Here is a 16338-nt window from a genome sequence, read left to right on the forward strand (position 1 = left end):
ATATGATCATGTAATTGAAGAGTGTCTCCGTACATATACAGAAAGGGCAGGATTAAGGTTCTATGAGGAATTTTTAATGATAGACAATGCAGTGTTAATAACATTAAGTTAAAGGGGCATGTTTTGTTTGTAGTTATGTACATGCCTACACAGAGAATTTTACACATGAATTTGTTTTTGGTTTATTTTATCTGAAGAAAAGTACATCCCCAGGAACTTTCTACATTTCTAATAACTTTTGGAAAACCAGAGAGACTTCAGTGAAAGATTGAATCATCGAGCAGATCAATTTGCCGTTTGTTGCTCAAGGAAACACTTCTTTTCTTTGAAAATATCAGATTTCTTCTGAGCTGTTCTATCTTTAGACGGTTTACTTGGCAAAATGATATTAGTATGAACATAGCTCATGTTTCTCAAAGTGGACCACGGGCCTGCTTTGGGAAAGCCACTAGCAGTTCTGTGCCACTTGGAGGGTCCATAGTGACAGAGCCTCACAGCTTCCATTGGCTCTGGTTCTCCTTTTCCAGCCAGCGGGAGCTGTGGGAAGCTGTGACCTGGGCCATGCTACTTTCTGTCACTCCATTTGGTTGGAAATGGTGAACTGGAGTCAATGGGAGCCATAAAGCTCCGTGGATACAGACCCTTTAGTAAGGTGATCAGAATTTGAAAATGTGCAAGGAGGACACTGAGTTGACAAAAAAAAAAAAAAAAAACCATACTTGTATATGTATATAAATAATAATATAAATAAATGATCACGATATTAGTCATCTTATAAGACAAACAGACTTAACAAAAACAATCATATAACATTAAAAACATCAATATTTGTTGGTCTTTTAAGAAATTAAAAATCTCGATCCATTTTTTATCAATTTCGCGTTAAGTCCATTCATTGTCTTTTATTATATTGTTAATTATTCGTACTTTGTCGAACAATAAATGATCATTTATTGTGATGCTAAATTTTTCTTTAACGAATAAAATTGTTTCAAGGATTTTATTCCATTGAATTTCTTCATTCAGCAGAATCCAATCAAACACGTACACTGGTTCGTCATGCTTAGTCCAATTTTCTAGATATTCAAGAGCATTTTTATAAAAGCTCATCGCCTCCCTCATAAATTCTGTCTTCGTTCCTGGATTGCTCTCTTGTAATTTGTTTAAATTAGTAATTGCAACCAATGGAAGGAAGTTGGACTCAGGACGTGATTGAGATTGCTCCTTTAATTGTTTAATATGCAATCCCACTTCTGTATAAGTTATATGCTCTTTTTCAATACTTTTTATAACTGACTAGAACAAAGTTGCTTGATTGTGAACAAAATACAGAGTTACTTCAGCAGATTAATTCTTAAAAAAGTTTTTCAAGATCAGTGGACATTTTTCCAAACTTAGAAAATATGATTTTAAAGGCTTGAACAATTGCAGCACTCATTCAATGGCTGGGATCAAAGCTAACCATCTTGTTTTTTAATATCCCAACAGTTTTTTATATTCAACTGAGGCTTCTTCGCAAAAAGTCTTTAGTGATGTAACTCTTACAGTGAATCGTTCAAAATGTAAATAAATTTGAGATATCACAACTTCAACATTGATGGACATTAAGCTTGATGCTGTATTGATGGCATTAGATACAATATGGGCATTGCAACCAATTCCAATAATCGTTTTCCCAAGTAAATGCATCATTTTCTTATGAACAGTTTTATCGCTTTTGCGATTTACACCACCAAAATTAGTATTTGTGTTATCGGCACACATCGCAGTAACTTTATCATTCAAATTATGATTATCCACTAACTTTTTTATATGATTGGATATTATTTCAGATGTCTCACCATCAATTGCTTCCAAATTCAAAATTTGATTTGAATACCATTTTCAAAACTGAAGTAATGAACTAATACCGGATACAACTTTGTGTCTTTGTGGTTTGAAGCATACGAAAGAAGTGTAACAAATTTAGCTTCATTTAAATCTTTCTTCAAATTCTCTTGTGCGTAAGTTTGAAAAATGTTGCGAATAATAGCCTGTCCTTTAGTTCTGGCACAATGGAATTTTTTATTATAAAGTACTTTATTCAGTTTTGACGTGCAGTCCATGCTCCGAAAACTTTGATTGTGCATCACAGTGTGGTACGCAGTCAGACCTTCAGCAGCTGCTAAATTCTTTTTGTCTTCTCCAAATGATGTACTTCCTAAGAAGTCTGTAACTTTCTGGGACATTGATTCCGATGTTAAAGAGTTTTGATTTTTGTTTGATGAAACATGCTTCATTATGCTGGATCGGCCACCTACTGCCACACTGAATTCCACCGAACAGACAGTAGACTTCACTAATGAATCATCTCTTGTTTTATCCATAATTCTGATGAAAGGAAATTCCTTTCTAAAATTCTTGTTGAAATGTCATTTTCTTTGACATTTTTAGGATTAATTGTGTCAACTAAAAAATCACATTGACATTAAATTAAAATGGCTCAAAATAAACAATAACATTTCATAAATACCCTCTAAGTGTACTTCTACTGTATATTAAGCCTTTTAACAGGGGTTCAACTGCAGTATAATGATACTTTAAAAAACAGCGGGATATATTTTTTGGCAAAGTAGGACAAGAAGGACAATTTTTTTCAAAGGAGGACAAAAGGAGGACATAATTATTGGGGCAGAGGAAGGTAAATAAAGTGGTGCCCTGTAGCAGCTTTCCCAAAGTGGGCCCCTGGCTGATATAGCTGAAAGAAATCATGGAGTAGAATGGATTCACTTGATCCACTTTTTAGTCTATGTTCTTAAGAATTTTTAGGTTTTATAAAACAAAGTGTATGTGTGTATACACATACGGTGTGCTTTTAATTTCAGTTTGTTTTAAGATGGTTTAGGAACGTTTTTTAATAAAACCAACAATATTCATTCTGATCTAGTTGGATATAAATGCAACATAGAACTTTAGGATTCTAAGACACATAGTTTTTAGGCACTTTAAGAAAAGCTATAGTGACTGGAGTGGCTCAGAAGAAATCTGGTCTTTACAGAAAAGACCTTGAGCAATTTAGGGCAAATGACCTGCTGTATGATCAGTTCTGGCACTGAAGTCTCTGTGGCTTAAAATTGCTATAGGTTTTAGACTCATACAAAACCCTAATACTGGAAATGTATTTTTCTTTAAATAAAATAAACCCAAAATAAATTCATGTTTTTTATGAACCATAATATCTGAAAACCGAAAGTAAACACTATAGCAATGTTTCCCAATTGGTGCTCTGTAAGAACCCGGCACTCCCTTGGTCCCTCTTAGAGACAGACACAGAGATAAATTGCAGCGGGACAAATTTTACCCTGGCAACCCTAAGGGTTCCTTGAAACACTGCGCTACAGAATAAAAACGAAAACTTTTTTCATTTAATGAACTGAAAAAGGAACTTTAGGACATGAAACTTAAAAAAAAAAATGCCAGTCAGCTCTTTAAAACACAGTGCTACACATTGAAATATTTATGCCTCAGTTGTGCAACTGAAGGCTCTTCCATTTACACAGTGGGAAAGAGAGAATAAGTGAAACAGAATTGTATTTTTCATGTAATAAAGGTTAATTCCTTTTCTCTGACATTTGCACATGTCCTGAATACTTTAATGTTGAATGAAGCCCAAAGAATTATGTGATGATAAAAAATAATTTTCATTTTTGTCATCCAAGTGACTCTTTCCATCTCTTTGAATCAGCAATGATGTTTGCAAAGACTTGAAACAAATATTCTAACAGTCAGTATCTTGTGATAGTTTAGAATTAAAATTGATCTAATCTGATGACTATGTGAGCAGCATGAATCTAAGCTTCAATTTACTTTTGTATTTCAAGTCGGTTTTGTAATAATGAAGATTGAACAGGCAGTGATTACTCAATGATGACCCATTTCTAGCTACCTCAACCTACAAAGACAAACTTGGCATCTCCCACTTGATCGATTGTCACCATAGAAACCAAGACATAGAGTAGAGCCTGGGCTGCTTGCAATATTTTTCAACCTCAGTATCTTAGGCCCTTGGGCCATCATGGAAAATTACACAGCTGTACCGAATCTGTCAGAGTTTGTTTGTCTCCTTATTAAGGATCTCTATTTACAATCAGGTTGTTTTATTAAAAGCAAAACATCATTTGAGGAAAAAATCCCAGGGAAAAAATTCTGCAATAATTCTAATAAAAGATTTCCTCACATTTCTGTTGCATCCTCTAAAATAATCAATCTTAAAGTTGTTACAAGAAAAAAAAGAGATTTTTTTCAATGAGACAAATAATCATGTGCATGTGCAGAGATATTTGAATTCTAAAAATGCCTAAGAAAATTCACTAAGTGCAATAATATTCTTGCTCAAGAAAAACAAGAAAAACTAAATACTTTTTTCTCCTTCTTAAAACTATATTTTACTTAGTGTACACAGTTTCATTACCAGGGTCCTTTTGAGACACGCTGTTGTTTAACTTTAAGTGTAACTTTGATTCTTTTAAAACATAAAATTTTGTCTCTTCACAGAATGCATTTGTGTCTCTTTTTTTTAAGTAAATGGGATGGAAAGGGAGAGACAACCTACAGAAAGCTAGTGACTGACTCTTCCAAGTACCCAAACAATTAATAGATACCATTATATTTATTTTAAATATTTTTAAATGCATCTTAAATTAATAAAATAAATTAATGAATTGTCTTCGTTAATATGAACATAAACTCTTTCAAGTACTTTTCCAAAACATTTCCAAAGTTAACTTAATTTTAAAATAAATATTGGAATCACAAATCAGTGAAAACAAGGAGTCCAATGGCACTTTAAAGACTAACTGATTTAAGGTATTATAGCATAAGCTTTCGTGAGCTACAAATCACTTCCTCAAATGCTAAAGAGAAAAACAAAGGAAAAAGACAGAAAGGGGAAATGTATAGCTATTGAAACTAGGGATGTTAACGGGTAGTTGGTTAAATGCTTACCTGGTAAGTATCACCATTAACGGGCCTGGGCTCATCCATTAATGTGCATGGTTATATGCAGGCCCTCTCCCTGGCCCCCAGCGCTACTGCTTCAGCAGTGTGTATGTGGGGGGAGGCAGGAAGGAGCTGGTACGCATAGAGAGCTAGCTTTTAATTCAGCTCCCTGTGTGTACCGTGTAACTGCTGAAAAATCGTCAGTGCTAGAGTTGCTGCCTAGTAAATAGGGATGTTAAAATGTAAATTAATTCAAGTAAACGTGTAACCACTGAAAAATTCAGCGGTTACACGTTTACTTGAATAAATTTACATTTTAACATCCCTAGTTACTAGGCAGCAACTCTAGCACTGACGGTCTTCTGGTTCAAGCAGTTGAATAACACCCAGGAAATTTAGTTGTTCTTTGTGATTTTGGACAACACACTTAAGCCAAAATTCCCGAAGTGGCCAATAATTGTGTGGTTCTCCTTTTATGGGCGCCCAATGTGAAACACCAAGAGCAGGATTTTTCATTCAAGCTGACCACTTACAATTGCAGCTGAAATTAATTAAAGCTGTGGATATTCAGCATCTTTGGAAAAATCACTCTCTCTAAGTTGCTTGAGCAGAGTTAATTCAAGTGTTTTTTAAATTTTTGAGTGCTTAATGTTGCCACCTTTGCATCCCTTTATATATCTTATAATACATTTTGTATGTTTTTATAAATGGATAGCTAAAACAAGAATTTGATGTTTGTGCCCTCTTCCTACTCCAGTCCTTTATCCTCTTTTATCCCTGACCACAGTCAATCACATACAAATCAGGCAGTTTTGTGGCTGTTTTTTATCCTGGACTAGTAACGTTTAATCACTATTTGCAAGGGTAGCTAAAAGCATGCACAGTAGAAAATATTGTGATGTGTTTATACTGATGCTGCCATTTTCCTCTGGCTTGCTTCCATTTTCTGGGAGTTGCTCTTCCCTGAGGTGGTACAAAAATAACATTCAGGAGTAATGTCCTTATGTCTTCTACATTGGTAAGTCCTGATTAGATCATCATCCTTTGATTTTGTTGACTGGCTTTCATCCCTTTCACTGCAACCAATAAAAACCACTTCTTATTTATCATCAAGGATCACTTCTAGAGTATTAGATTCCTCATTTGTCTGTCTAACAAATGAATGCAAACAGGGGATTGTGGTAAATCTTGAATCTCAAATGAAATTTTGTCGCGTGGGAATTGCTAGGGTATCAACCTAAGAAAATAAGGTTTTAATTCTTTTCACTGTAATACTGGTTTCTCCAGTAAATGTATAATCTCTCTTTCACATAGACGACAAAAGGCCAGAGAGAGGCAACAAAAACTGCTAGCTGAATTTGCTTCAAGACAGAAAAGCTTCATGGAAACTGCCATGGATGTAGGTAAGTTGTATTATTTATTTTATTGCATGTAGTTGAATTATTTTTTTGAAAGTCTCTTGTATCAATTTCGGTGCACTTGATGCTCCCACAATGATTACAAATGCAGTTCCTTACATAAAAATGGTAAAACCAAATCTGCTCAAAATAATTTCTGTTCTCAAATATCTGCAGTGGGGTGTGGCTTATCAGCAGTACAGGTTGACCCTCTGTGGTCAGGACTTTCTGGTCCTAATGGATCACAGATGTTGCTGGACCAGAGAGCCCCAGTGGCAGAGGTTGCTAGTAGCTGGGAGTAAAGCAGGCTGGTGGGGCCAGCGGGGCAGCAGAGCCTACGGGGCACCAAAGGCCACAGCCAGTGGGGCAGGGAAGACAGCGGGGCGACCAGAGCCCGTGGGACTTTGGAGCTGACAGGACTGCCGAGACCACCGGAGCTCATGGGGGCAACAGATTGTTGTCTTTTAGAATAGAATTGATTAGACAGTGATAAAAATGATAGAAAATAAGAAACAATTTAAACAACAATTTTTTACCACTTCTGAAGTGCTCAATGGCTTGTCCTTATCACTGGGAGAGGCTGGTCCAGTAAAAGATCATACTTCACCTACTTTGTGTCTCCAGTATTTTGGAACTAACACAACTATAGCTACACTGCATACTGAAACACAGACACAGTCACTATTGGTCCTCAGAGGGCTTCCTATGTTAGTAAAAATTACATGACTTTCCATGTTTGTGTTTCAGTATTAAACATGCTAGTTTTAAAATTCAAAAGAATCTCTTAACTACAATCTTGCAAACTCAGTTTTGATTCAGTGAGCCCATAGGTTTTTCTTTCTTGCATGAAATCACCAATAATAAAAGTTCTTCAAATTATTTAGTCCATCAGTTGCATTTATATTCCTCATTGTCTTCTAATTATGCTCTCATTGATGTCTGTGCAACCATATTGCCATTTAGGTTGCCTAGATGTAATTGAATGAAACTTAGTAAACTCTTGTATTGATGCACAAGAAAGAATAGAGCCTGGCTTACTCTATTTTAACAACAGTATGGATTCTGTAGGACTTACAGCAATATATATATAATAGAAGGTTTACCTGGCATTGCTCTAGTCCTTAACTCAAGTAATTTTGGGGCTTTTTTGGAAATTAAAATGAAAATGTACATGCTTCATTTAAATAATTGCTTTGGGGTGGGATGGGATGAGGAGCTCAGCATGCAGGGAGAAGGAGCTACCTCTCAATCCTCCCTGACCTCATCAAATGGTGACCAAGTGAGAAGCTCCTCTCCATGGCCACTGCAGCTTCTTCAGGCACAGCCAGGAGAGGGGTGCATGTCCCCCGGCTGGGGCAGATGCAGGTTCATCTGTACTCTGTACTACACAGACAGAGTGAGAAATGCACAGAAGTGTGCACTTTCTCTTTGCTCTGTGACAAAGGGGAACAGCCAGCAATGTTCCGGCATGAATTGGGGGAGCGGGAAGCTTCACCCTGCCCCACCCTCCCTAGGGACCTGGGGCAGTCCCTGGTGATTCTATCTCTTTTCCATATGGTTTTATGAGAAACAATCCCATTCCAAGCATATCCCATTTTCCTGACACCAAACCATTATGCTTTCAGTTATAAGATGCAGTAGTATACTGAATTTGATGGTCCTAACTCTTAATTGTTCTTAGGAGGAGTTCTTGAACAGACAAACTCTCTCAAATTTATAGTAGCTAGTAACATGATTCTGAATATTTTCAAGGAAAAGAGCTGTTGTTTAAGAATAACATTTTTATGTGAGAGAGACAATGGGGCATAGGGTAATGTGTGTATTGGACCAATATCTGTTGATGAATGAGACAAGCTCTTGGACTCCACAGAACTCCTCTTCAGGTCCATGAAGCTCAAAAGCTTACCTCTTTTAGCAACAGACATTGGTGCAATGAAAGATTACTTCATGCAGCTTGTCTCTTTCATATTCTGGGGCTAATATTACTGTGCCAACATAGCACACAAATATCTTTATATAGTCACATTTCAGAGTAAAATTGTCAATATGTCCCAAGTAATCTGAGCGTTATTAGTACCACAGAATTTCTATTTTTAAAACTTTTTCTTAGAACAAAATTAACGTGATAATATTAAGCTTTGTCATTGTCACTGCATAGCAGTGCAGTGTTGCATACATGTCACGTAACAATGGAATATTTAACGTCCTCCAGGTTGTATTTAGCATGCAAGCTCAAGTCCTCTTCTTCAAATTAATAATGACTTTCAATAAATTGTATAGATATCTGTAAATAATTGAATGAATTAAGTGAGTTGGTAAACTGTTGTCTAAAATATATCTTTCTCTTGAACTTGACCTATTACATAATTTTATCATTTATTTTAGTATGAATATTAAATATCTTGTGTTCCTTTAACAGTTTTATCATCTTTGGAGTACCCAATTAAATTTTTATTGAGGAAATGCTTCTGGACAAGTGGGCAAATCAGTGGCTTGCTTGGTTCATTCCCTAATATACTGTGATTCTCAGCAGGACATCTTTCAGTCCTTGAAGCAGTGCTCCTTAGTGAAAGGAAAAAATGGCACATTTTAAAAGCAAGGTGACACACATTTCCTAACACTCAATCTTCTGAAGCCAGTTAGAAAAATAAATTAGTTTTTACTGTTCTCCTGAGAGCACACATGCTGGGTCAGGGCAAAAGATATTAGTGTGCTAATAGTTGCTTTGATGTTAGGGGACCACCTTGACACACAATGTTCAGCCGGAGGAATGCTGCCTATAGTTAGAATTGTAAACTGTATTTAGCATGTTTAGACATCTTGAACTAGCTCTTTGGTTTCTGAATCTCATGCACATAAACTCAGGAGAATATAGAATGAAATAAGTCACTAAGGTCACTGTTAAATTCTATAATAAAACAAAGCACCAGATGTTATCAAATTGGTTAAAGTTTGTAGTAGGAGGGAAGGGTATATTGGGATTTTGTTAGGTTGGGGGCACTCAGGTATATTGATGCAGAGCCAAACCCTGAGTAGTACTGAGCAACCATGACTCGTGTTGAAATGCATGAAAATAGTGGATGCTTTGTACCACTAAGGATTTCCATCACAGATTTAAATGCTTTCTTTCTCGCTCAGTAATATTTAGTGCTAACTTTAGTCCCTATGGCTACCCAGGGTTATAGTCAATTGGCTTTATAATTTTGGATACACAGAAATCTGAGGAGATTCTTCTTCCAGTGGCCTTGTGGGTGCTTCACTCTAGATGTCGGGGCCGTCCCGGCGCCACTGATCGGGAGATTTCATAGCCATATCGGGCCGGACCGCGCATGCTCCCTGCGCCTCTGGTCATTCGCGCCCTTTCTAATGTGCGCGATTCGGCCCCCCCCCCCCGCCAGTTCCTCTCAACCGTCATCGGTTACTGACGGGAGCTGGCGATCTCTCTTCGGTCGCTTACCATTTCTCTGAGGGGAAAAAAAACCCCCATCTCATGTAAATAGTTAAACTTCAGTGTTAGTTAGTTATTAGCCTTTGTTTAGTGAGTCTTCAAAAAAAAAAAAAAAAAAAGGGGAGAAAAGAAGATCGTTTTAGTCAGTTATGCGCTGAAGCGCTTTTCTTGTCAGTTTCACCGCCATGTCCGGATCACCTTGATTTAAGTGGTGTGTTCAGTGTAAAGATGCAATGCCCATTTTTGACGGGCATGCACTCTGCATTCGTTGCCTGGGGGAGTCTCATGTTACTAGCAAATGTGCCCACTGCTGTAAACTAACACCGAGCGCAAGAAGAGACAGAGACCTACGCCTGAAACTCCTGCTATGTGATAAGGCTCTTCAGCCATCACACACTCTACAGCAGGAGTCACCGCAACCCCCGAAAAGAAGGGCATTATCCCCTGCATCAGTGTGAGCAAAGAAGAAAAAAGCCTCCCCTGCCGGCTCCCTGCCAGCGGTTCCTCCGCCTCCGATAAATCAGGGAGACCGGGGATTGGAAAATAGCCGGTCGGCGGCTAAGTCAATTTCATGGCTGCGATCGTCTAAGCCTGGCAAGCCCTGCACGGCATCTGCCCCGCCACCAGCCTTCCCTCTCCAGAGGGAGCATAAGCAGGCTTCGTCCCCTTCGGGGACCAACAGGCCCTGGCTAACAGCCCCGACGGAGAAGGCACCATCCCCGGAAGAGCGGGACATGCAGGGATCGACACCAGAGTCGGCAGTCCAGGTGGTCATTGAGACGATGCTGCTTACAGCTCTGCAAGACCGAGTGCCGTCCACACCGGACAGGAGATGGCACCGGGAGAGCCCCGCACCACAAAGCAATCAGCTGTTGCGCAGCACACCTGGTGCCGCGAGAATTACCCAGCTCGGCACCGAGAGCGCTCTTGCACTCTACTCAGCAGTCTACATCAAGACTGCAAGCAGGCTCTCCCTCCTCCCATGACTCAGATTCTCCATCAGTGGAAGAGATCTATCGGAGCACAGCAGGGGACTCTTCAGTTGTAAAAGGGCACTTATTACCAGTCCCTACAAAAGCATCTAGGAAGTCGATCGCTAGGGATCATTCACTGTCTCCTTCTCCTGTGCCTTCAACAGACCTTTCCCCACCCCATTATCCAGTATCGGGAAGGGGACCTTACTCTCAGAGGCATAGGTATTCGTGTTTCCCACGACGAAGATCTCGCCATTATTACAGATACACATCTCGCTCTCCGAGTTACTCCCCTCCAAGATCTCACCATACTAGACATGGCAGTAGATACGCTTCCAGAAGGTCATCTCCTGATTATGACTATCGTTATCACAGGAGTTATTACACGGAGAGGCAGGGCAGATCACAGTCCCATTCTTATTCGTGTTGCTTCCGCCAGTCATCTTACAGATGCCGCTCACCACCTGTCTCTGGCCACCAACCGCTGCAGTCACCCGGACCTCCTCCTAGTGCCCCTTCAGTTTCAGTCCTGTCGGAACCTGAAGAGGGTCAAATCTCGGACATGGATGAACGGACGCCACAAGCTTCGCCACAGGATGCCCAGTCGTCTTCTCCCGATGATGCAGTTTTTCCAATGGACTCCTCACCACCAGATGATACCCAAGAATTTCAAGACCACTTAAAGAGGGTGGCACAATCACAGGCGGTTCAGTTAGTGGAGGTGCAAGCAAAGCAGTATAAGTTACTAAAGAACTTGCACTCTAGACAGCAATCTAAGGTGGCTCTACCGCTGGACGAGGCGATCCTGGAGCCAGCCACAGAAATTTGGAATACGCCGGCTTCCACTACTCCATCATGTAAGCGAGCCGAGAAGAGATACTTTAGATCTTCAAAGGGTGCTGAGTTCCTTTTTACTCACCCTCAACCAAACTCGGTGGTGGTGGATGCAGCTCTACAAAGAGCAAAGAATCCACAAGTAAGGAATTTGGCAGCCGACAAGGATGCAAAGAGACTGGACATATTCAGAAGAAAAGTGTACTCCTCTTCAACACTTCTCCGTATTGCAAATTACGCAGTGTTATTTTCTAATCATAGTTTTGACAACATTGCGAAATTATCGGAAATTGCTCAGAGAATTTCGAAACCGACAAAATACTTCTCCGATCTATACTGCAGGAGGGCTATGCATGTGCCAGAGCAGGTTTGCAAATTGCCATGGATGTGGCAGACACAGTGGCTCGAAAATTGCAACAGCAGTTTCCATGAGAAGAGCATCATGGCTTGTGACCGCTGCTGTACCGAAAGAGTTGCAATCCAAGGTCGAGGATCTTTCATTTGACAGGACTAAGTTGTTTGCGGAGAAAACAGACGAGGTGCTCCACACACGCAAAAATTCCCGGGCCACCTTATGTATGCTCGGGATGTACGTTCCCCCTTTCTGCCGTAAGCGTTATTTCCCATTCCAAAGACGCTACGAATACCAATTTCGCAGACAGAAAAGCCGTCCGTATGATCAAAACCAGTCCAAGCAGAGGACACAGTGCAGACGCCCTCAGACATCTAGGGTGAATAACGCAGTGACACCCAAGCAGCAGGTTTGACTCCCAGGTCGAGGGCACGCTGAACATTCCTGTTCTAGTCAGAGACACCAATCCCATTTTCCAACATCAGGTGCGACCCTACTACCATCAATGGGTTGCCATATCATTGAACAGATGGGTTTTGGAAGTGATAAAATCCGGACTCACCATCCCATTCACATCCCTTCCTCCCACCACCCCTCCCACCCTGTCCCTTTTCAGGGACCCTTCTCATGAGGAACTCTTACAACAGGAGGCCTGTCACCTGTTAGAAATCGGAGTGATAGAAAGGGTCCAGACTGCTTCTATTCGAGCTACTTCCTAACTCAAAAGAAAACGGGGTTGGAGACCCATACTCGATCTACGAGGGTTAAACCGTTATCTGCGGAAGCAGCAATTCAAAATGGTGACTCTGACTATGATCATTCCTTCTCTCGACACCAATGACTTGTTCGTGGCCCTCGACCTCCAGGATGCCTACTTTCATGTGGCCATACACCCTGCGCACAGGCGATTTCTGCGATTTGTTATAAGCAACGAGCATTTTCAGTATTATGTCCTAATGTTTGGGGTGGCTTTGGCTCCAAGAGTCTTTTCAAAGATCCTCACCATTGTTACCACCCACCTTCGTCGTCTTGGAGTCATCCTATTCCCTTATCTGGACAACTGTCTCATAAAGGGAACATCACGACAGGAGACAACGCAGATGCTTTCAATAGTCAGAGAGACTTTCAACTCACTTGAGCTGATAGTAAACGAACACGTTAATTCCAACACAGAACATAAAGTTCATAGGAGCAGTTCTTGACTCCCATGCGGCGAGAGCGTATCTGCCCAGGGACAGATTCCAGGCAATAAAAGACCTGGTCAATCTTCTCCACAAAACCGCAACAGTCTTAGCACATACTTGCCTGCACTGCATACTTGGCTGCAGCCACCTTCGTCGTCCCGCACGCACATCTCCATCTAAGAAATCTACAGCAATGGCTGTCAACAGTGTATGTCCTCACAAGACACGACATACACAAGTTAGTTACTCCTCCATCCCACATGCACAGGTCCCTTCGATGGTGGATGAACCATTAAGCATCCTCACGGGAATACTGTTTCACCAAGCTCAGCCATCGGTTCAGTTAACGTCAGATGCTTGACTCATCGGATGGGGCGCTCACATGGGCAAGGAGCGCATCCAGGGATGATGGTCTCACACTGAGAGATGCCTTCACATCAACCAACTAGAGTTGCGAGCGATCTTTCTAGAATGCAAACACTTCCTCCCCAGTCTGACACAAAAAAGTCAGGGTGTTGACAGACAACATAGCGGCAACGTATTATATAAACAGACAGGGAGGAGCAAGATCATGCTCCCTATGCGCCAAAGCGGTACGATACTGAAATTGGTGCATACAGAACAACATAATCATAACAGCATCGTACTTACCTGGCAGAGCCAATGTCATTGCCGATTCCCTCAGCAGATGCTTCCTTACGGACCACGAGTGGGAGGTGAGGCTGGATGTACTTCAGAGGATCTTCCACAGGTGGGGAACGCCCCAGTAGATCTCTTTGCAACATCCATCAACAAAAAGTGTCACCTTTTTTGCTCCAGAGTAAGGATCGGCAAAGGATCTCTCGGCGATGCACTCCTGATCAATTGGAAAAAGTCGCTACTGTACACTTTTCCGCCAACAGTCCTCATTCCCGGAATACTAGAGAAAATCAGGACGGAGAGGGCGACCGTAATTTTAATAGCACCAGCTTTTCCAAGGCAAGCATGGTGTCCGTTCTTACACAAGATGTCACTTCGACCACCATGGCCTCTGCCCTTGTACTGAGATCTCCTCTCTTAAGACCAGGGATCTCTCCTTCACCCCAAACTAGAAGCATTGCATTTGACGGCATTGCTCCTGACTGGCTTAGACTAGATGAAAAGTTTTGTTCAGATCAGATCAGGTCCATATTGATACATAGTAGAAAGACGTCTACGCGAAATACTTACCTGGCTAAATGGCGCAGATGCTCCTTTTGGTGCCTCCAGAATAACATTCAACCGTTGTCTTCTCCTCCACACCAAATTCTCGAATACATTCTTCACCTGCGAAACTTGAAGCTTTCTCTGGTATCCTTCAGAGTTCACTTGGCAGCCATCAGTGCCTTCCATTACCCAATACAGGGTTCTTCGATGTTCTCTCACCCGACGACTAGACGATTCCTCAAAGGTCAGATCAATATAAGCCCACCTCGAAGGCCACCTCCGCCATCGTGGAACCTCAACCTGGTACTTGATACAATTATGTATCCTCCATTCGAGCCTCTAGCATCTGTCCCAGGGAAGATAATGGAGCAGGTAATTAAAGAAATCATATGCAAACACTTGGAAGGTAATAAAGTGATAGGGAATAGCCAGCATGGGTTTGTGAAGAACAAGTCATGCCAAACTAATCTGATAGCTTTCTTTGATAGGATAACGAGCCTTATGGATAAGGGAGAAGCGGTGGATGTCATATACCTAGACTTTAGTAAGGCATTTGATACGGTCTCGCATGATATTCTTATTGATAAACTAGGCAAATATAACTTAGATAGGGCCACGATAAGGTGGGTGCATAATTGGCTGGATAACCATAGTCAGAGAGTTGTTGTTAACGGTGCTAAATCTTGCTGGAAAGGGATAACAAGTGGAGTTCCTCAAGGGTCTGTTTTGGGACCCGTATTGTTCAATATCTTCATCAATGATGTAGATATTGGGATAGAGAGTACACTTATTAAGTTTGCAGATGATACCAAACTGGGTGGGGTTGCAACTTCTTTGCAGGATAGGGACATAATTCAAAATGACCTTAGCAAGTTAGAGAAATGGTCAGAGGTAGACAGGATGAGGTTTAATAAAGAGAAATGCAAAGTGCTCCACTTAGGAAGGAACAGTCAGTTCCATACATACAAGATGGGAAGCGACTGTCTAGGAAGGAGCATGGCGGAAAGGGATCTAGGGGTCATAGTGGACCACAAGTTGAATATGAGTCAACAGTGTGATGCTGTTGCAAAAAAAGCAAATATGATTCTAGGTTGTATCAACAGGTGTGTTGTAAGCAAAACTCGTGAAGTCATTCTGCCGCTCTACTCTGCACTAGTTAGGCCTCAGCTGGAGTACTGTGTCCAGTTCTGGGCACCACATTTCAAGAAAGATGTGGAGAAATTGGAAAGGGTACAGAGAAGAGCAACAAGAATGATTAAAGGTTTAGCGAACATGACCTATGAAGCCAGGCTTCATGAACTGGGCTTGTTTAGTTTGGAAAAAAGAAGATTAAGGGGGGACATGATAGCGGTTTTCAAATATCTAAAAGGGTGTCACAAGGAGGAAGGAGAAAATTTGTTCCTCTTGGTTTCTGAGGACAGGACAAGGAGTAATGGGCTTAAAGTGCAGCAGGGGAGGTTTAGATTGGACATTAGGAAAAAATTCCTAACTGTCAGGGTGGTCAAATATTGGAATAAATTGCCAAGGGAGGTGGTGGAATCTCCCTCTCTGGAGATATTTAAGAACAGGTTAGATAGACATCTGTCAGGGATGGTGTAGACGGAGCTTGGTCCTGCCTTGAGGGCGGGGGGCTGGACTCGATGACCTCTTGAGGTCCCTTCCAGTCCTATTATTCTATGATTCTATGAGATGTTAATCATGTAGACCATCTTCTTGCTCGCAATTACATCAGCACGTAGAGTTATCAAGCTAGGGGCGATAATGACAAATCCTCCTTTTACTTCTTTCTCAAAGGAGTCAGTGATGTTACGATTACACCCAGCATTCATACCCAAGGTCTCTTCATCATTTCATATCAATGAACTGATCATCCTTCCTTCCTTTTACCCTAAGCCGCATGCCTCAATGAAGGAGACCCTGCTGCATACACTGGACGTAAGATGCGCTCTTTCCTTTTACATAGACAGAACCCGCCAATGGAGACAAA

The 16338-nt window shown here is 41.0% G+C and overlaps 1 protein-coding gene across 4 annotated transcripts in view; it reads left to right on the forward strand.

Annotated features, from left to right (window-relative positions):
- Nucleotides 1–16338, forward strand: part of UBR3 (ubiquitin protein ligase E3 component n-recognin 3) — a 240482-nt gene that overhangs the window by 119307 nt on the left and 104837 nt on the right. For all 4 annotated transcript variants that reach the window (XM_089779752.1, XM_089779753.1, XM_089779754.1 and 1 more), the window contains one exon: nt 6292–6380. In XM_089779752.1, coding sequence (XP_089635878.1) covers nt 6292–6380 — 89 coding nt within the window. The remainder of the gene's footprint in view (nt 1–6291; nt 6381–16338) is intronic.

Source organism: Pelodiscus sinensis, chromosome 7 (genome assembly GCF_052426305.1).
Source record: "Pelodiscus sinensis isolate ZL-2025 chromosome 7, ASM5242630v1, whole genome shotgun sequence".
NCBI lineage: Eukaryota > Metazoa > Chordata > Testudines > Trionychidae > Pelodiscus > Pelodiscus sinensis.